Consider the following 20,884-nt stretch of genomic DNA (forward strand, 5'->3'; position numbering starts at 1 on the left):
ATGCACAGGGCCCATACGGGCAGGGCACAGGACACACAGGCAAGGGTAGGCACGGTGGGCACAGGGCACAGGCAGGGGAACGGCACACAGGCAAGGGCAGACAGGGGTGCAGGGCACACACGCAGGCAGGGCACAGGGCACACACACACACGGGCAGGGCACAGGGCACACAGACACACACACGGGCAGGGCACAGGGCACAGACACACACACGGGCAGGGCACAGGGCACACACAGACACACACGGGCAGGGGCACAGGCAGGTGCAGGCAGAGTATAGAGCAGCATTGGTGGTTCAGTGGTAGAATTCTCGCCTGCCACGCGGGAGGCCCGGGTTCGATTCCCGGCCAATGCAGTATCCACTTTTTGGAAGGGCTGGAAGGGAAACGTGCAGCGCTGCAGCTGCTCCCAGAGCATCTCCTTTTGTTCCAAACCTACCGCAGAAGAGCTTTAACACATCCCAGGAAGCCGAGGTGCTTGACAGGAGAGCCTTTCAGGGTGGGGCTGCCCCTCCAAGCAGGCAGGAGCAGACAAGCCCTGAGGCTCTGGCAGCTCCAGCTCCCAGCTCTGCTCCCTGGTGGTGCTGCTGGGCTTGTAGTGGGGCTGTGAGTTGAGGCAGCTGGCACAAGGGGGCATGAGGAGTCAAGTTCTTGGTCACCGGGCTTGGAAGCCCCAGTTTTAGCAGAGAGCAGAGGTTGGGAAGATGCTTGGGTTGCTTGGCTTCCAGCCCTAGTCCTGCTGACCAGCTGGAGGTGTCCTAGGTGGGATTCAGCCTTTCCCATCCTTGGGGGGGGATCTCCAGGAGTTGAAATGCAGGTAGTGGGAGGCAGCTCTGAAGTTCTGAGCTCCTTCTTGAAGGACCCACCAGAAGGATGTGTCTGGGGTCTCCATCACAGAGGAGGAGACCCAGTTTGGGACTGAGGTCTGGAGCAGCCTGTGTCCAGCTCCACCCTGTACCTCTGGCAGTGGAGAAGAGCTCCACAAGGAGCCAAACAAGCTCAGTGCAGGCAGAAGGGATCCTCAGTGTCTCCAGACCCCTGGTGATATCTTTGCAGAAGGTCCTGCAGCTCTTCAGCCTCTCCCAGTCCTGCTCTCCACCTTCCCTGCCATCCCACTCACCATGTCCTCTTCTGTCTCTCCCAGGTTCCCTGGATGCATCTGGTGACTCCAACCTGAGCAACAATAGCATCCTCACCATGACCAGGTAGGGCCTGTTTGTTGCTTCAGAGAGGGGCTTGAGGAGAAGGGAGGACTTCTCAGGGTTCACACACCACTGGCAGATGCTGACAAAGCTGTGGGGAAGGACAGGCTGGGCTGGAGACCAGGTAGGGTCTCCTGGGTCCCAGTGGGGTGGGTGACTGGGGATGCCCTAGGAGGTAACTTCATCTCTCTAATGTGTTTGCACCAAAATGTCTTCATTTTATGGTGAGCTGAGGTGTTTGACACCCCCAGGAGAATTTGCAGATTCTCCCAGGGAGGTCGAGTGGGGCAGTGCATCTACTTATGGGTTGTGGTGGTTCCCAAAATAGGATTTGTTGCTCCAGCTGCATCCCACCTTCTCTGTGGGACCTGCCTTGTTTCTTGAGCCCTCCTAAGCCTTTTGAAACAGGAGACACCAGGTTTTATCCTGGGCTTTACCTGCCCCAAAGCCTGTTTTCCCATCCCATGTGACCTACAGGAAAGCTGGGGAGGGAACTTGGGACAAGGGAAGGGAGGGAGAGGACAAGGGGGAAGGGAGATTGAGGTGAGACATGAGGAGGGAATTGTTTGGTGTGAGGGTGGTGAGAGCCTGGCCCAGGTTGCCCAGGAAAGCTGTGGCTGCCCAATCCCTGGCAGTGTTGAAGGGCAGGTTGGATGGGGCTTGGAGCAGCCTGGGCTGGTGGGAGGTGTCCCTGCCCATGCAGGGGGTTGGATCCTGATGATCCTGAAGGTCCCTTCCAACCCAGAGCAGTCTGGGATTCCATGTTTCCATGCCCTCTTTGCTGCCCCAGTGTCAGGACCTGGCAGATTTCAAGGGGGCACCTGGTGTGGGGTTCATGGCACCAGGCTGGGGGGCTGTAGGTGGCCAACAGGAGCCTTGGACACCTGCCTGGAGCTCCTGGGGTGGCTCAGGCTGCCTGGCCTGGCCTTGGGGCTAGAAGAGGGTGATAGGTGGCACCTGGAGCTGGGTCAGGGAGCTGCCTGTACTCCCAGTGCCCACTGGGTGTCAAGCCAAGACCACAGGAAAGCCTGGAGTGGCTTGGAGAAGCTGGAAAGCCAGGACTGGAGGAAGCTCCAGCTGCCTTGGGAGATGAAGTCACTCTTTGCTGGTGTTTGTGTTCCTTCCTCCCCTGGTGAGGAGGGCCTGGAGCAGGACCTGGTGTCCAGCTCTCATGGCTGCTTCTCCTGCCCTCCACACTCAGATGTCTGCAGAGGGAGAGCTCTGCAGCACCAGAGGAGGAGGAGAAGAACCTCACCCTGCAGGTCTGGAGGAGCTCCTGGCCCTGTGGCTGCAGAAGGATGTTTCCCATGAAGATGCCAGCCAAGAAGGTGACGAGGGCTGAACTCTCTCTAGATGGACTCTGGGCTTGTTCTTATGGCCATGAACTGACACACCTGCCCATCCTGCTCCTGGAATGTGCTGCTGGCCTTCCAAAGTGCTGCCAGGGGGATGGCCAGCTTCCTGGTGGCATTCCCAAGGAGAAGGGGACCGTGTCTGTGCCAAGACAGGAGCTGGTTCCCAAGAGAGCCCAGCAGTGCTGGGCTGGGGGGCTCCCCATGCAGGTGGAGGTCCCTGCTTCCAGCTTCTCCAGAAACCATCAGTGGAAGTGGATCCAGGACCATGTTTGAGAGGCACTGGAGGCTTCCTGGGGCCTTCTGACCCTGCTGCTGCTGCCATCCCTGGGTGAGCCCTGATCAGGAAGGGGAGGTGGAAACTGGAGCAGCACCCAGGCCTCCTGAGCTGCCCAGGAGAAGGTGCAGATGTTTGTCCTGCCTTGCTGGACCCAACCAGCTGGGAAGTGACTTTTGGGCTCCTGTAGCTCCATCAGTGTCTCAGTGCAAGACCTGGATGGGCTGAGGCAACTCCCCAACCACCCTGCCAGGTGGCACAGTGGGCAGCAGGGCTGCCTGGGCCAGGGGCAGTTGGACAAGGCTGATGGGACCATCATCCATCACTGAGCTAGACCAGGGGTGTGAGAGCTGCAGAAGAGCCTTTGTGGCCCTTCCTGATGCAAAGAAGTGTTCTTTGGGTGGTGTTCAGCAATGTGTGGACACCTAAAGCTGCTCTGCTGTGGAGGGGCAAACATCTGCCACGTGGCTGAACTGCCTTGAGGCTGCATCTCCACTGGGTTCCAGAAGGTGGTAGTTAAGGTTAGTGGAGCTAAAATTGCTGCTTGTCTCATGCTGGAAGTTCCTGTAGCTCTATGTCCAGAGCTGAGGAGCTCATGGAGGTGATAAGCACCTGGGTGGAGGGCAGGGATGGTGTTGGGTGCCCCAGCACCCAGGGGCTGGTTGGCTGAAGGCAGCAGGGAGGCTTGTTTGGAGCTCAGACACTGAGCCTGCCTTGGAGTCCTGTTCTCCAGCAGGTGGGGTCTGCCTTGCCACACCTTTCATGTCCAAGGTGTCCTCCTGGGGGAGGCTCCTCCTGGAACCTCCTCTCCAGCCTGGAGTGAGGAGATGGGATCTGTTCCTTCCTCCCACGGTGCTGTTGGGTGGGTGAGCTGGAGACAAGCTCAGGCTGGGCTCCTCTGCCTCCCTATAACCTCAAGACATCATGAGGAGAACATCTCCCACCGGTGCTGCAGCCACTTCCAGGGCTTGGAAAACCACAGAAGGAAGCCAAGAGTGGTGGAGGACAAGAAAAGTGACATCTTGTGGGACCAGGAGCAGAGAGGAGCTGTTGACCTCCTGGCCACCAGCTGGAGGCCGTTGAGCAGCACAGCTGCCAGCCCCTGTGGGAGCTGCCCTGGCGACTTGGACCACAATGAAAGGACCTGGAGATGTTTCCAGCCTTGGCAAGGTCACCTCAAGGCTAGAGCTTGGCTTGGACCTTAACCTTGGCTGAAAATGGGGTCAGGGAAGCAGCTGGGCTGGGCAGGAGGCCAGGAGAGAGATGGCAGCTCAGGAGTTGGCAGAGAAGAGGTGACTGCTGAGGAGGGAGGTGGCAGAAGGTCTTGGAGAAGGGGGAGGAATGAGAAGAAGAGCTGCTGAAGGGTGAAGAACATCAGTGTGGGTTGAACACAGTGGGAAGATGAGCTTGGTTCCTCTGCTTGGAGGATGTTTCTGAGATGGGGGGACATGCTGGGGGGTGGCTCTGCTGCCCCACCACTCAGCTGGAGCAAAGGGTGCAGGAACTTGGGGGGTGAAGAGCTGGGAACAGCCCCCCACGGTGGCTCAGCTTGCCCTAGAAACATGTCCTTGCTGTCCCAGGAGAACCAGGGAGGTGGTGCCAGGACCTGGCTTGTCCTCCAGAGAAGAATCTGGGCTAGTGGGTTAGATGGAAGTGATTCCATCTGACATCTGCCCTGGCGCAGCTGCCGGCGCTGGGCGGGCACTGGGGATGGCATGAAGGTCATACCATGGTTGCTGCTCCTCCCCCCCTCCCTGGGCACTCCTGCTGCCTCCTGCCCTGGGAATTCCCCTGGGAATCTGGTGCTTAGAGGCCTGGGAAAACAGGGGTGAGTGGGGGACACCTCAGATCCTGAGTTTTCCCACTGTCCCAACAGACCTTTCAGGCTGGTTGCCCTGGTTTTGTGCTGAGTAAAGCAGGTGCTTCTCCACCATCAACCCCCCCTGAAAGGATCCTCAGGTGGGGATCAAGGAGGGTTTGGGCTCCAACCTAAGGGGGCAGGTTTGCAGGAGGAGCTGCAGCTTCCTGGGATGTGATCTTGCTCAGGTTACATGTGGTGGAGCTGGGGGGAAGAGGCTGCAGCTCTTCCCAGCCCTGCAGGGACCCACCAGCTTGAGGTGCCTCATGGAGCAGATCCTGGGGGCTGGAGTTGCTTTTCCAGCTGGAATAAGTTGCTCTTTGATGTCACAAAACAATCACCCGGGGTCAAACTTTCTAAATGGAGAGGAATGAGGGACCCAGAGGACAGGGAGGCTGGGAGAAGGAGAAGCACCCCAGGAGATCCCAACTGGTTTTCCTGCCAAGCAGCCTGTCACCCACCCAGCAGAGGGCTCCTGATGGATGAGGAGCACCAAACCTCAACCCATGACACCTCCACACCACAAACCACATGTTGCTCCTACAGGATGGGTCTAACCCCTCCATTTTTGGGGTGTTTTCAGAAGGAAGCAGCTGAAAGGGTAGGGCAAAGAAGTGGCACCTAAAGGTGGCTGGTATGGAAGTGGCTGTCACACCCACCAGGTCCATGCTGCTCTGAGGCAGGACATGGGGTGGCACAGTCAGAGGAGGATACTGACCTGCTGCCAGCACAGCAACGAGCCATTTCATGGAATGCCAGACTGGTTTGGGTTGGAAGGGACCTTCACGATCATCTAGATCCAACCCCCTGCATGGGCAGGGACACCTCCCACCAGCCCAGGTTGCTCCAAGCCCCATCCAACCTGCCCTTCAACACTGCCAGGGATGGGGCAACCACAGCTTCCCTGGGCAACCTGGGCCAGGCTCTCACCACCCTCACACCAAACAATTCCCTCCTCATGTCCAACCTCAATCTCCCTCTTCCAGTTTTAATCCCTTCCCCCTTGTCCTCTCCCTCCCTGCCCTTGTCCCAAGTCCCTCCCCAGCTTTCCTGGAGCCCTTTCAGGCACTGGAAGGTGCTCTAAGGTCTCCCTGAAGCCTTCTCTTCTCCAGGCTGAACACCCCAACTCTCCCAGCCTGGCTCCAGAGCAGAGCTGCCCCAGCCCTTGCTTGGTGTTATCCAGTGTCCTGGTAGCCTCCAGGAGGTGTTTGCTTTCATTCCTGGTTGATGGCCAAGGGTTATCCTCATCTTTTGAGATGGCTTTTGGGGAACAAGATGATGTTCTTAAGGCAGGGAGCTACATCCCAGGGAGACTCCCAGCCAGGGCACCACCCAAAGTCCTCAGCACCACTCTGCTGGGATTCCAGAGGCTGGACGTCCTCACCTGGCCCCAACCAGTGGAGTCTGAAGCCACGTGGGTTGATGTTCTCTGGAGGTGTTAGAGCTGGTCAAACTGGAGTTGGTTTCTAAATGCACTTTATGGATCTCTAGTCTTTGAAGCCCAAACCTGGTGCCTGCAGCACAGGCCAGTTCCTCAGCAGAGTCCTGGATTCACCTAGTGAGGTGTCTTGGCATGTTTAAGCACCAACTGCTTGGAAAAGTGGTAAATCTTGAAGCCTGGGAGATCCCTCTTGTTTCCAAAGCAAGCTGTGGGTGTGTGGCTGTGTCTCCTCATGCCTTCCCACCTCATGATGGTGCCACATGGGCGCACCTGGCCATGACCCCTGACACTTGGAAGCCTGGAGCTCATTTTCTGACTTTCAGAACTCTTGAAGTCATGAGCACACTTGTTGGGTTTGCCATCAGCAGATCTGGATGCACAGAGTAAGAGAAGTGGGTGGCCAGGCTGAGAGGGGCAGGAGAAGGCCAAGGGGATGGTTGAGGTTTCTCAGGGTTTGAGCTGAGATGTTTGATGTAACCTCTGGTGTGGTGTAGACCTCCCCACTGTGGGAGGAGTGAGTTGGACATGGAGATGAACCAGCCTCTCTCCTTTCCATGCAGCTCTGAGAGGATCCAGGTGACCCTGAACCTGGATGGGATAGTTCAGGTGCTGGATTGTCACCTTCACGACACGTCCATTGGGATGATGACCAGAATTGCAGTCCTGAAGTGGCTCTACCACCTCTACATCAAGACTCCTCGTAAGGTAGGTCAGGGAGCCTCCTGCTTCCTCCATGGGACTGAGCTTCTCCACCCCAACCTTCTCCTTGTCTTTCAAAACCTGTCATAACCTTGGTGGCATCACAACCAAGTGTCCACCTGCCTCGTCTGAGAAGGCTTTGGCTGCTGGATACCCAGTAGCTTAAGGGAGAGCTGGATGGAGGGTGGTGGTGGAGTTTCCAGCAGCTCCTCCTGGGTTGATGGGTGGTGTGGCAGGAGGTGACCAGGCCTGTAGGACTGATGATGCCTACATCTGTCCTTCTGGTTCCAGATGTTCCGACACACCGACAGCCTCTTCCCCATCCTGCTGAGGACCCTCTCGGATGAGTCGGATGAGGTGGGTCCTGCAGCTGCTGCAGAAGTTCTCCTGAGACCTGCCTGTCTCTGCCTCTAGCTGGGCTTGGGATTTTTTGGAGGTTGACCCAGGGGATTTTGTGTTGCTGCTGGGGAGGTTGACCCCTGTTGGCTGAACTGAAGAAGACCTTGCAGAGCCTGCAGGCTGAAAGCCTTGCTGCCTTGGTTAGGCTGGGGTGTAGAAACCTTCTCTCCACCTCAGAGAGTTGATCCTTCAAAGCCAACTCCTGAAAATCCTTTCTGCCTTGCCTGGGAACTTCAGCTCCCAGAGCTGAGTCTGACCCATGGGGCTTTGCTGTGCAAAGGGGTCTGGTTCCTGGGGAGGTTCCTGGTAGATTTTCATTCTTTTTGTCTTTCAAACCAGTGGAGGTGGGAAGGGGGTTGGTTGGAGGGACACCCAAGTTTGCTTTCACACCATGTGTGTCTCTGCTTGTCCATCCTTGCCTCTCCTGCCCGTGGCTGGAAGGTTTGGAGGGAGGGGAAGAGAAGCCAGTGGGGTCAGTGAAGTCCTCTGGGGAAAGCCCAGGGCACGTGAGGAGCTGCAGTGGAGATGGGGAAGAGGAGGAAGCACCCAGAAGCACCCTTGGCTTTCCTGGTGCCCAGCAGGTTGCTCTTCCACCCTTGCTGATCCTGGGAATGCCGTGGGGTTTTGCCTTCTTGCTCTTGGTCCCCTTGGACTTCATCAGGGAAGTGAAGGGCTTTGCAGCCCATAACCTTCCTGTTCTCTCATGGTGGCACCTGCTTCAGCTGGATTCCCATCTTCTCCTTGATGGGAATAACCTTGTCACAGTGTCACTGCCCTGGGACACCCCCTGGGAATGCTATAGGGTTTCCCACAGCCCTAGCCCCCTTTGAGGGCCTTTGCAGCCCTTAACCTTCCTGTTCTCCATCTTGGTGGCATCTCACTTCTCCCATCTTCTCCTTGGTGGGAATAACCTTGTCCCTGGTGTCACATCTCCAGTTTTGCTGCCCCTTTGCTGAGCTCAGACGTGTTCATCTTGTCACTTTTTATGTAGTTGTGGGGTTTTTTTGAACCTTCTCCATAAATTCCCAGCAAGGCAAACATCTCCAGGACCTCATTCCCTGTATCTCCAGGACCTCATTCCCTGCATCCCCAGGACCTCATTCCCTGCATCCCCAGGACCTCATTCCCTGCATCCCCAGGACCTCATTGCCTGCATCCCCAGGAGCTGCTGCCGCAGCCTGTCCCGTTCCCCTGTCCTCCTGCTCCCCTGTCCTCCAGATCCTGCTCCCCTGGGACCTGCAGCAGGTTTGGGGGTCACCTCCCCTTCTTCACCAAGAGGCCAAGCCCCCCCCCAGGAGCAGATCCAGGCAGAGCTTTGCAGGCCAGAGGTGGATCCCAGCCGGGAGCTGCTTCTCCCCCAGCAGAGCTGGCTCCGTTCAACCAGAACGAGCAGCAAATTAACCTGATCAGACGTGTTCATCTTGTCACTTTTTATGTAGTTGTGGGGTTTTTTTGAACCTTCTCCATAAATTCCCAGCAAGGCAAACATCTCCAGGACCTCATTCCCTGTATCTCCAGGACCTCATTCCCTGCATCCCCAGGACCTCATTCCCTGCATCCCCAGGACCTCATTGCCTGCATCCCCAGGAGCTGCTGCCGCAGCCTGTCCCGTTCCCCTGTCCTCCTGCTCCCCTGTCCTCCAGATCCTGCTCCCCTGGGACCTGCAGCAGGTTTGGGGGTCACCTCCCCTTCTTCACCAAGAGGCCAAGCCCTCCCCAAGGAGCAGATCCAGGCAGAGCTTTGCAGGCCAGAGGTGGATCCCAGCCGGGAGCTGCTTCTCCCCCAGCAGAGCTGGCTCCGTTCAACCAGAACAAGCAGCAAATTAACCTGACCTAGATCTGGGAGAGCCCAACAGCTTCGTGTGTCCTCAAAATCCAGGCTCTGGAAGCAAAGCAGGAGGGGAATCTTCTCTCTTCCCAGGGAGGAGAAATTGCTGTTTGTTTATTACAGCTTGTGTCTCTGACCTGCCCCTTCATCCCCCAACCGTCCTGATCCATGTGTTTTGTCCCTGGGCTGGGAGTGACTTGTGACCTTGGCTGGTTTCCCCCATCCATCACGGTGCTGCTTTCACTGCTCCTTCCAGTCCACACTAACTGGACACACCACCCCACATCCCATCACCACTGGGAAACCTGCCTGGAAACCCCACCTAGGCTGGGAAAACGTCCTCAAGTGGCTGCTCCTCCAGCCTGGCTGTCGGGATCCCAACCTCGCTGGGGAGCAATGCATCCCGTGTGCTCCTGGGGGTTCCTGAGGGATGAGACCAGCTCCTGAGGGATGGGACCAGCTCCTGAGGGATGGGACTGGTTGGCTCTTGGCTCAGCCAGCCCGTTGCCATGGCAACAGGAGGATATTCCTTTCTTACAGCCTCCTGGTTGCACAAAGGCAGCCGCTGGCTCCAGCGCAGGGATGTGCTGCGCATACCAAAGTGCTCCTGCTTCTCCTCCAGCCCCGTCTGGGAACCTGCTCCAGATCCTGCAGGGAAGCAGCAGGAACTGGAGCTCCCTGCCTCTCTTTCCCACGGCTGGAAGACTTTGGGTCTTCAAAGCCACCTGCTCCTCCTCTTCCTCCAGGTGCATCCATCCCTCCTGCTGCTTCTTCCCTCCGAGTTTTTGCAATTGGAAAATCCAGCCCGTGCTGCTTTATCCACCTCCTGCTTGTGAGCTCCAGGGCTGCCTTGGGGGGACACCCCTTAACTTCTCCAAAGCTGGAGAGATATCCAGCTATGCCCTCAGTGATGCTGGTCACAGGCAGCTTGACTGGAACATCCCAGCAGCACCTTGGAGATGGAGCTCAGCACACAGCTCTGGGACGGCTCTAAATCCTCTGGGAGGCACCAGGGGAGATTTTTATCCAGCCCAGGCTCTTGGTCCTGTTTTCTGATCCTGTAGGAACTGCTGGGGAAGTCTATGCTGGATGGTGGCCCCAAGTGTTGGGTTAGATTGGTGGGCTGTTGGGGGCTTGTGGCAGTCCCAGGTGCTGGTTCCTGGAATCATTCTGAGAGACCCTGAGACCTAAATCAGTGCCTTCCCCCACTGCAAGGCTGCAGGTTCAGCTGAGCCTCATGATTAGCCCCTGGAGAATCTACAAAGGGCGTCAGGAACCCAGGTGTGATGAGTTCTGCTCAGGGACATCCTCTTCTGGAAAGGGAGCACCAGCAGCATTGCATTCACCCTGCAAAGTTGGGTGGAGAGGGAGGACCAAGGTCCTTCCTCCTCCAAGGATCATAGTGTCCCTCCCCTGGCAGGAGATGAAAGCTGGAGATGGTGGTGAGGTCCCATATTCTTTGGGGACAGCAGCATCTTAGCTCCTTGTGGCACAAGTTGTTATTATCCTTTGTTTTTTTCATCCCCAGGGGAGCCAGGGGCTGGGGTTGAATCATGTTTCTGGGCACAAAGGCTGCCCAAGCAGGATGAAACCTCCTGGTGCCCAGGCCAGGCTGCTTCACTGAATGTTGGGGGCTGGAAGGGACCTCTGAAGATCCTCTTCCCCACCACTAGATCTGCCTGGACTCCTTGCTGCCTGCCCAAAGGCTGCTGGGGCTTAAAAATCAGCCCTAATTACAAAAAATAAAGCCCCAACATCTTAAGATCCCTGCAGCAAAGAAACCCAAAGGCTCCTCCTTCTGATTTTAGGCTCATATTTTCAAGTTCTGCACCTTAAAAAAAAAACAGAATTGGCTTTTTTTACTGAGGGTAAGGGGCTTTTTTTTGGTAGCTCAGGAGCTAAAAGTGCTGCAGCTCCTTCAGAAGATGCCTCCTGGCAACAGCTGGGAAGTCTGAGCTGCTGTGCTGGTGGGCAAAAGGTGGTCAGGGATGTGCTGCTGGTGGGTCAGACGTGGCCACCAACCATTTTTGGCAGCCTCTGTGCTCCACACAGCCCTGCTGCACCAGGCAGGGCTGATGAAACATCTCCCCCCAAGGACATCTGAATGAAGGGGGACCCAAAATAGCCTGAGACATGACAAGGGCTGAGGACAAGAAGAGGGGAGGAAGAAAAAAAACCAACCCACCCTGTAATAACTTCTCCAGAAATGCTAAATATAGACTGATTGGCAACTTCTGGGAGGAGAGAGAGATGAAAGCTGACTGGGAGCTCTGCCTGGTTGGCCTGAGCCTGCCTGGGATGCTCTCCTGGTCCTGGCTGGGATGCTGGGCTGATCCTGGCTGGGAGGCTGGGCAGGTCCTGCCTGGGATACTGGCCTGGTTCTGCCTGGGATGCTGACCTGGGAAGGGGCTGGATGTCTGATGTTTGCCCCAAAGACCATCCCTGAGCTGCTCCCAAATCTGCCATCATGAAGGGGAGCAGGGAAGCAGAGCCCAGACCTCCCCAGGAGGGAGAATGAAGCCCTGCTCCTGCTTGTGTAAATGAGATTCCACTTCACATGCTCCCTGGGGACTTGCAGGACAGAAACTGGAGGGGGGGGGTCTCCCCTTTTCTCTTTCCTGCCCCATCCCCTCTGCAATCAGTTGAGATTTCCACTTGAAACTTGGTAGGTTGCCCTTCAACTTGATAGGTTGCCCTTCTACTTTGCAGGTAGCCCTTGAGCTTGGTGGGTAGCCCCTCCACTCCACAGGGAGCCCTCTCTTCTCCACACCTTTCTTGATGCCCCTGGATTTGGTGTTTCCTTCCCATCTGTCCCTCTCAGGTGGTAGGTTTGGAAGAGAGGCCTTGTCCCCCTGGCTCACCCCCTGCCATCCGTGTCTCTGCAGGTTATCCTGAAGGACTTGGAGGTGCTGGCTGAGATTGCTTCTTCCCCAGCAGGACAGACAGAAGGTCATGGTCCCTCTGATGGCTCTGAGGTGCGACCTGGCCCCGTGGAGCTTCATGTCCCATCCAGGACTGGCCAGCTGAGCTCCTCTGGTGAGTGCCCTCCATGGCTGCTCACTCTGTGCCCACCAGCACTGGGGGGTGTCTAAAGCAGAGATGGGTCTGTGCCTGTGTTGCCCATTCAAGGCTGCCTATGTTGTCTATGAGCTGCTACAGTGCTCTTGAGTGTTGAGAGGGACCTTCAAGACCATCTAGATCCCACCCCCCTGCAGGGACACCCCCCACCAGTGCATGTTGCCCCAAGCCCCATCCAACCTGCCCTTCAACACTGCCAGGGATGGGGCAGCCACAGCTTCCCTGGGCAACCTGGGCCAGGCTCTCACCACCCTCACACCAAACAATTCCCTCCTCATGTCTCACCTCAATCTCCCTCGCCCAGTTTTAATCCCTTCCCTCTTGTCCTCTCCCTCCCTGCCCTTGTCCCAAGTCCCTCCCCAGCTTTCCTGGAGCCCCTTCAGGCACTGGAAGGTGCTCTTAAGGTCTCCCTGGGGCCTTCTCTTCTCCAGGCTGAGTACCCCAACTCTCTCAGGCTCAGCCCTAGAAGAGAGATGAAGAGGGACTCTCCTGTTTTCTGAGGGGATCAAAAAGGAAAACCCTTTCCATCCATCACCCTGAATGCAATCAGGAAGTTCCCACATCAGGAAGTTCTTCCCACCTCCCCTTGTCTGTGGCTCATCCTTTGCTGTGGCCTGGCTGCTCCTTCTCTTCCACTGCTGCTATTTAAGGGCCTCCCCATCAGCCTCCTCCAGGCCAGGTTGTCCTGGCCAGGAGCACGTTTCTCAGCAGCTTTGGCTCCCAACCCAGGGGCTCAGCCAAGGCCACCACTCCCCACACAGGACGTGGCCACGGGGCCCTGCACGTCCCCCCTGGTGAGAGATCCTGACCCTGCCCCTCCCAGGCTTTGTTCTCTCTGAACCTCTCAGCTCCCTCATCCCTCCCTGGGCTCACAAAGCTCCTCCCCACCCACCAGCTCAGCTTTTTGGGTGGTTTGGATGGATTCAGTTGCAGGTCTGGCCCTGGTGACCTCCCTGAGCCTCATCCATCCTCAGCTGGGTGGAGCAGCTCCTGCAGTGCTGGCCAAGCTGCAGCTCAGCTCACACTGGTGGTTGTCTGAGGTTTCCTTCCTGCTGGATGAGCTAAAAATAGCAGGCTGGATGGCTGGGATCCTAGCAGCTGCCGTGGCCCCTGGAGCTCCCTGGAGGAGCAACTTGGCTTCACTTTTCCAGTGTAACATTCCAAAAGAGTCTGGTTTTCTCTCCACCTCCAGGCGGATCTGCTGGAGCTCCCGTTGCCCCAGCGTGGGGCAACTTCTCCCTTCCCCCCCCCTCCCATGCAGATTCCCCCACGGGTGCTGGGTTCCTCACCTGCTTCCCCTTGCCTTGGAATGCACTGGAAAAATGGTTGCTATGGGAATGTGTGTGGGGCTGAGCTTGGCAGGGTGGTTGGCTTTCACCCAAAGGCTGATGGGTTTGGGGAGGGGACAAGGAACCAGCTCCTTGGCCTCAGGCCTTTCACGTGGCCCTGGTCCTGTCTGGCTCTAAGCAGATCAGCTGTTGGGTTCCAGCTTCTGGAAGAATCAGGGGTCACAGCTGGGCCAGGACCCTCCTGGATCACCCCTGGAGAAGCAGAGACTCTTGGAAAAGAGGGGGGGAGCTTTTTTTTTTTTGGAGTGGTTGGGAGAAGTCCCTTCATCTGTGTGCTCCCAGGGCTGGGATGTATGGTGAGAGCAGGTGAACCCAACCTCTGCCCAGCTGCCTCTGGGAGTGCAGCCCTTCCCAGGCAAAAAAAAACACCAGGTGCTGGAACCAAAGGGACCTTCTGGGGTCACTGGTTTTGGGCTGGGATGCAGGGGAGCACTCCCTGAGCACATCTGTCCAGATGCCAGTTCTTCTCCCCGCGCTTCAATCACCCCGTTCCTCCAGCCTGTGTTGATGGAGATGCTGGTGGTGGGAGAAGAGCTGCAGAGCCAGGACCAGTCTGCTCCTCTCCTACCTGCCCCAGTTGGTGCCTTGCAGGTGAACCAGCTTGGAAACCCCTTCAAACCATGGAGCTGGCAGCAGGTCACGCCACGTCCTCCATCCAGGCTCTCCGGGCTTTGCCACCCGAGCAGCGAGGGCAGGATGGAGGCAGAAGGGGCTGGTGGCCCCGTGCTCTTCCTCTCCCACTTCCTCTGGCTCCTTTTCTTCCCTGGGGAGGTGTTTGTGCAGTTGTTTCCCTGCCATTCAGGTCGGTTTCCTTCAGCTGCTGGTGGCTGAGGCAGGAAGGCCGTGTCCTGCTTCCGCAGCCCGTTCCCAGCTCTGGGCTGTATGGAGCCGCTTTGTTCTCCGGTTACGTCAGCTCAGCTCCTCCTGGTGCCTCCTCCAAACACAATGAGCTGGGGCCAACCCAGATCAGCACCTCCTGGGAGACCCCACGTCTCTCTTCCCAAGCTTCTCTGGCTGGGCTGGGAGAGGCTGGTTGGGTGGTGACCTCCATGAGGTTGTCCTTGGTTCGCTTCTGACCAGCCAGCAGGGCTCCTTGGGGTGGTGGTGCAGGCACCCAACAGGGTTGTGTGGTGGGATTCCAGCTGCCTGCTTTGCTTTGGGAGGGTTTTGCCAACTGTGAGGAGGTCAGGACAAGGAGTAAAGTGACCCGAGAGTGGTTGCCACCAAGACCAACAGGTGGAGGGAAGGGATTCTTCCCCTCTGCTCCACTCTGGTGAGGCCCTTCCTGCAGGGCTGGGTCCAGCTCTGGAGCCTTCAGCACATGAAGGACATGGAGGTGTTGGAGCAGGTCCAGAGGAGGCCACGGAGATGATCTGAGGGCTAGACATCCCCTCCCCTCTCCCCTGCTGCCTTCCCCAGGATGTTTTGAATTTCAGCTTCTGCAAACCCAGGGAGGGAGGAGCAGGATAAAAATAGAGCTGGGGGATCAGAAAAAAAAAAAGAAAGGCAAATCCTCCCTTTCCTCCTGCAAAAAAAAGCTGGTGCAGGATGGAGGTGGGAACAGATGGGAAGGTGGTGGCAGCTCAGCTGGGCTCTGCAGAACCTCCACTCTTCCTTCTCTGGACCAGAGGATGTTGCTGAGTGGTTGGTAGAAGTCCCTTCATCTGTGTGCTCCCAGGGCTGGGATGTATGGTGAGAGCAGGTGAACCCAACCTCTGCCCAGCTGCCTCTGGGAGTGCAGCCCTTCCCAGGCAAAAAAAAACACCAGGTGCTGGAACCAAAGGGACCTTCTGGGGTCACTGGTTTTGGGCTGGGATGCAGGGGAGCACTCCCTGAGCACATCTGTCCAGATGCCAGCTCTTCTCCCCGCGCTTCAATCACCCCGTTCCTCCAGCCTGTGTTGATGGAGATGCTGGTGGTGGGAGAAGAGCTGCAGAGCCAGGACCAGTCTGCTCCTCTCCTACCTGCCCCAGTTGGTGCCTTGCAGGTGAACCAGCTTGGAAACCCCTTCAAACCATGGAGCTGGCAGCAGGTCACGCCACGTCCTCCATCCAGGCTCTCCGGGCTTTGCCACCCGAGCAGCGAGGGCAGGATGGAGGCAGAAGGGGCTGGTGGCCCCGTGCTCTTCCTCTCCCACTTCCTCTGGCTCCTTTTCTTCCCTGGGGAGGTGTTTGTGCAGTTGTTTCCCTGCCATTCAGGTCGGTTTCCTTCAGCTGCTGGTGGCTGAGGCAGGAAGGCCGTGTCCTGCTTCCGCAGCCCGTTCCCAGCTCTGGGCTGGAAGGAGCAGCTTTGTTCTCCGGTTACGTCAGCTCAGCTCCTCCTGGTGCCTCCTCCAAACACAATGAGCTGGGGCCAACCCAGATCAGCACCTCCTGGGAGACCCTACGTCTCTCTTCCCAAGCTTCTCTGGCTGGGCTGGGAGAGGCTGGTTGGGTGGTGACCTCCGTGAGGTTGTCCTTGGTTCGCTTCTGACCAGCCAGCAGGGCTCCTTGGGGTGGTGGTGCAGGCACCCAACAGGGTTGTGTGGTGGGATTCCAGCTGCCTGCTTTGCTTTGGGAGGGTTTTGCCAACTGTGAGGAGGTCAGGACAAGGAGTAAAGTGACCCGAGAGTGGTTGCCACCAAGACCAACAGGTGGAGGGAAGGGATTCTTCCCCTCTGCTCCACTCTGGTGAGGCCCTTCCTGCAGGGCTGGGTCCAGCTCTGGAGCCTTCAGCACATGAAGGACATGGAGGTGTTGGAGCAGGTCCAGAGGAGGCCACGGAGATGATCTGAGGGCTAGACATCCCCTCCCCTCTCCCCTGCTGCCTTCCCCAGGATGTTTTGAATTTCAGCTTCTGCAAACCCAGGGAGGGAGGAGCAGGATAAAAATAGAGCTGGGGGATCAGAAAAAAAAAAAGAAAGGCAAATCCTCCCTTTCCTCCTGCAAAAAAAAGCTGGTGCAGGATGGAGGTGGGAACAGATGGGAAGGTGGTGGCAGCTCAGCTGGGCTCTGCAGAACCTCCACTCTTCCTTCTCTGGACCAGAGGATGTTGCTGAGGAAACAACATCCCCCAAACTCAGGCTGGCCCTGCGGGGCTGCCCGGACACATGGACACTTCTCCCCTTCCCACCTGGGTTTGCAATTCCCAAGACATCAGCATGTTCCAAGGGCAGGTTGGATGGGGCTTGGAGCAACCTGGGCTGGTGGGAGGTGTCCCTGCCCATGCAGGGGTGGGACTGGATGATCTTGAAGGTCCCTTCCAACCCAAACCAGTCTGGGATTCCATGATGTCACCCCAAAGAGGTCCCCACAGGGAAGCCCCAGTGACAGAACATCTCCAGTTGGGCCCAGACCCTGGAGATCTGCACATTTTCCAGTGTTCCTTGTAAGGTCTCCCTGAAAGCTCCTCTTCTCCAGGCTGAACAACCCAACTCCCCCAGCCTGTCCACACAGCAGAGCTGTTCCAGCCCTTGGATCATCTCCATGACCTCCTCTGGACTAAACAGCTCCATATTCCTTATGCTGGGGGCTCCAGAACTGGACCCAGGTGGGGTCTCAGCAGAGCAGAGGAGGAGAATCACCTCTCTTGACTTTCCTGGAGGTAGCTCAGCCCATCAAGCAGCCAGACAGCCCCAATGTTCCTGGCTGCTCTACAATATATATTTATAAGGACCTTAATATAGATTCCTGGTGGCCTCTGGGGGTTGATGGATGGTGTGGCCGGGCGGGCGCTGGGAACGGCACGACCCAGTGAGGACCTGGGGGTGCAGGGAGGCTTGGCAGGGGTTCTCTGGGCTCTGCTGGAGCCATTACCCATGGACAGGGGCACTCAGGTGCTGCTGGTACTGGATTAGGTCATTTGAGAAGTCCACACGTGTGTCCAAGCTGTGGAGATTCCCTCAGGAAGGGATTTCTCAGCCCAGGAGGCACTAGGAAGGGTCCAGGCTGACTGGAGAGTGCAGATTTACTTTTCCATGGGGCTGCAATTCATAGAATCCCAGACTGGTTTGGGTTGGAAGGGACCTTGAAGATCATCTGGTCCCAACCCCCTGCATGGGCAGGGACACCTCCCACCAGCCCAGGCTGCTCCAAGCCCCATCCAACCTGCCCTTCAACACTGCCAGGGATGGGGCAGCCACAGCTTCCCTGGGCAACCTGGGCCAGGCTCTCACCACCCTCACACCAAACAATTTCCTCCTCATGTCTCACCTCAATCTCCCTCTTCCAGTTTTAATCCCTTCCCCCTTGTCCTCTCCCTCCCTGCCCTTGTCCCAAGCCCCTCCCCAGCTTTCCTGGAGCCCCTTCAGGCACTGGAAGCTGCTCTAGCCTGTTTCCACCAACTCTTCCACTGCTCTGATGTTCCCGTGGGCCCAGAATTCCCAGTTGTTCCCTTTATAGCTGTTTCATCATTCCTCCAAGCAGCATCTTCCTTCTTCCAGCTCCCTCCTCCAAGCCAGGTGAGAACCAGAGGCAGCAGGGGGTGATATGCCACCCACCCCTGCTCACAGCCCATCTGGCAGGTGATGGATCTGCCAAGCCTGGCTCTGGTGGAAGGGAAGAGGTGCAACTCAGGGAGCCACAGTTTTCTTCACACTCCTCCCTGCTGGTCTCTCTTGCTTCCTAGAAGCACTTGACAAGCAGCTCCCACAGCTCTGTGGAGCTGGGGACACCACTGTGCCTAGTTGTGACCCATGGGGTGGCCAGCTGAGCTCCAGGCCATGCCAGGAAGGGTTGACCCATGGTGGAAACCTTCTCTAGGAACATGCAGGTGTCCCATGGTGGAAACCTCTAGGAACATGCAGGTGTCCCATGGTGGAAACCTCTAGGAACATGCAGGTGTCCCATGGTGGAAACCTCTAGGAACATGCAGGTGTCCCATGGTGGAAACCTCTAGGAACATGCAGGTGTCCCATGGTGGAAACCTCTAGGAACATGCAGGTGTCCCATGGTGGAAACCTCTAGGAACATGCAGGTGTCCCATGGTGGAAACCTCTAGGAACATGCAGGTGTCCCATGGTGGAAACCTCTAGGAACATGCAGGTGTCCCATGGTGGAAACCTCTAGGAACATGCAGGTGTCCCATGGTGGAAACCTCTAGGAACATGCAGGTGTCCCATGGTGGAAACCTCTAGGAACATGCAGGTGTCCCATGGTGGAAACCTCTAGGAACATGCAGGTGTCCCATGGTGGAAACCTCTAGGAACATGCAGGTGTCCCATGGTGGAAACCTCTAGGAACATGCAGGTGTCCCATGGTGGAAACCTCTAGGAACATGCAGGTGTCCCATGGTGGAAACCTCTAGGAACATGCAGGTGTCCCATGGTGGAAACCTCTAGGAACATGCAGGTGTCCCATGGTGGAAACCTCTAGGAACATGCAGGTGTCCCATGGTGGAAACCTCTAGGAACATGCAGGTGTCCCATGGTGGAAACCTCTAGGAACATGCAGGTGTCCCATGGTGGAAACCTCTAGGAACATGCAGGTGTCCCATGGTGGAAACCTTCCCTAGGAACATGCAGGTGTCCCATGGTGGGAACCTTCATCAGGAACATGTAGGTGTCCCGTGGCTCCAGTAGGGAGGAGATACCACATTCTGGTCCAGGTGACTTGGGGGGTTATTCTCCTTTTCCTTGTGGCTGTGGATGTTCTCTTGGTTGCTACATCCAAGCCTGGAGAAGCTGCCTTGGCTGAGCCCACATCTGCATTTCTGTGGCTCTCCAGGACAGGCAGGATGGAGAGCAGCCCAGTCATTCTTCTTCCATCAGCTTTGCTGAGCTTTGGTGGCTTGATTGAAGCTTGAATTGGTTGCTCCTTGCCCTGCTGAGTCTCAGGAGAAGCAAAACAACATCCAGAGATCCAACTCTTCAGGTTCTCTTTAGAAACCTGATGGAAATCCTGGCTGTTCTCAGGATGGGGGGAGAAGACCCTTGGAACCCTCATGTGTTCCAGCTTCCCTCCTCACCATGGTTAGACATGGTCTTTCCACAGGAGGACTTGTGGGAAGGAGTTCCCTGTGTTGCAGGGTCACCTGTCCCAGTTTTGCAGAGAACAAAGGAAGAAAAACCCTATTTTTTGGTCCAACCTCTAAGCCTGGAGCTCTGCTGGGGTTTGAGCCCCGGGACACCTTCTAGGTGACCCTGTTGCACCAAGTGGCTCCTGCTCAGGGAGAATCACATCTGATGGTGGCTCAGGGCTGGAGGTGGGTGTCTTGCCACCACATGCAGGTGGTGCTGGGGGCACGTGGGGCTGGGTTAAAAGCTCTTCAGCTCACCAGCAGTCCAGGTTTGGGGATGAGTGTACTTGCTGTAGCCAAGGAGACAGGGTTGCCTGTTGATCCAAAGCTTCGGGCACCCTTTTCCTACCAGCTTCTGGAGCTGAACAGCTCTGGGAGAACTTCCCAAAAAAGCCCATTTCATCCCCATGTGCTGCTGCAGGAGTTGGGAACACCCCAAGATGTTTTCCCCTGAGATGGAGGGAGCTGCAGCAGGGCTGGCTCTGCTTGGATCAAGCAGATGTTGTTGTCTGAGGCTTGGAAACCTTCTTCCCATGTCCTGACCCTTTTCCGCCCACTGCTGTCACCAGATTTTGGGGGTCTGCTCTCTGATCTGGCAGGAAGGCCCCAACCACTCTTTAATTTCCTCTCCCCTTCCCTCCCCAGGTCCAAAAGGCTTGGAATGCTCACCCTCCACCCCCACCATGAACTCCTACTTCTACAAGTTCATGATCAACCTGCTCAAGCGCTTCAGCAGCGAACGGAAACTCCTGGAGACCAGAGGAGCCTTCATCATCAGGTCAGACCATCTCACCAGAGCAGAGGGTGGGCTGGGGACAGCAAGGTTCAGCAAAAAAAACTCAGAGCTAAACCCATTTCTCCAAGCCTCCCTTGCTCACCAGCAGATGGTTCAAGAGCAAACAGGACTTGCCTTTCACATGTTGAGGCACCATGTTTCTTGATCCCATCCCTGGAGGCAAAGTAGGTCCTTGAGGAACATCTAGATGAGCATGGAGACAGGTTTGCTCTCAGGGTGCCAAGGTGAGTGAATCCCTCTACCTGGCTTGGTGAGATGCTGGTCCAGAGAAAGCTTCATCCCCTGGGCCAAGTGTTTTGGTGCTTGGAGTTGGTAGGTTTTGCTTTGGCTTTTTAAGGAGAAGTGGAGGCTGGAGAACCAAGGATGGTGGAGAACCAGGTGTTGTGGAGGCTGAGGAGCCAAAGGTGGTGGAGGCTGGAGAGCCAAAAGTAGTGGAGGCTGGAAAGCCAAGGATTGTGGAGGCTGGAGAACCAGGTGTTGTGGAGGCTGAGGAGCCAAAGGTGGTGGAGGCTGGAGAGCCAAAAGTAGTGGAGGCTGGAAAGCCAAGGATTGTGGAGGCTGGAGAACCAGGTGTTGTGGAGGCTGGAAAGCCAAGGGTTGTGGAGGCTGGAGA

General features: G+C 56.8%; 1 protein-coding gene and 1 non-coding gene across 2 annotated transcripts in view; both read left to right on the plus strand.

The window, feature by feature from the left end:
* Positions 1-20,884, plus strand: part of VAC14 (Vac14 homolog (S. cerevisiae)) — a 63,521-nt gene that overhangs the window by 12,252 nt on the left and 30,385 nt on the right. The window contains exons 10-14 of the mRNA XM_009997998.1: positions 1,144-1,204; positions 6,690-6,834; positions 7,120-7,185; positions 11,940-12,090; positions 20,121-20,253. Of these exons, the coding sequence (XP_009996300.1) occupies positions 1,144-1,204; positions 6,690-6,834; positions 7,120-7,185; positions 11,940-12,090; positions 20,121-20,253 (556 nt within the window). The remainder of the gene's footprint in view (positions 1-1,143; positions 1,205-6,689; positions 6,835-7,119; positions 7,186-11,939; positions 12,091-20,120; positions 20,254-20,884) is intronic.
* Positions 285-355, plus strand: TRNAG-GCC. The gene has a single exon. It is a non-coding gene; the product is annotated as a tRNA-Gly (tRNA).

This window comes from Chaetura pelagica, unplaced genomic scaffold (genome assembly GCF_000747805.2).
Source record: "Chaetura pelagica isolate M959 unplaced genomic scaffold, ChaPel_1.0 scaffold865, whole genome shotgun sequence".
In the NCBI taxonomy this organism is placed as follows: domain Eukaryota; kingdom Metazoa; phylum Chordata; class Aves; order Apodiformes; family Apodidae; genus Chaetura; species Chaetura pelagica.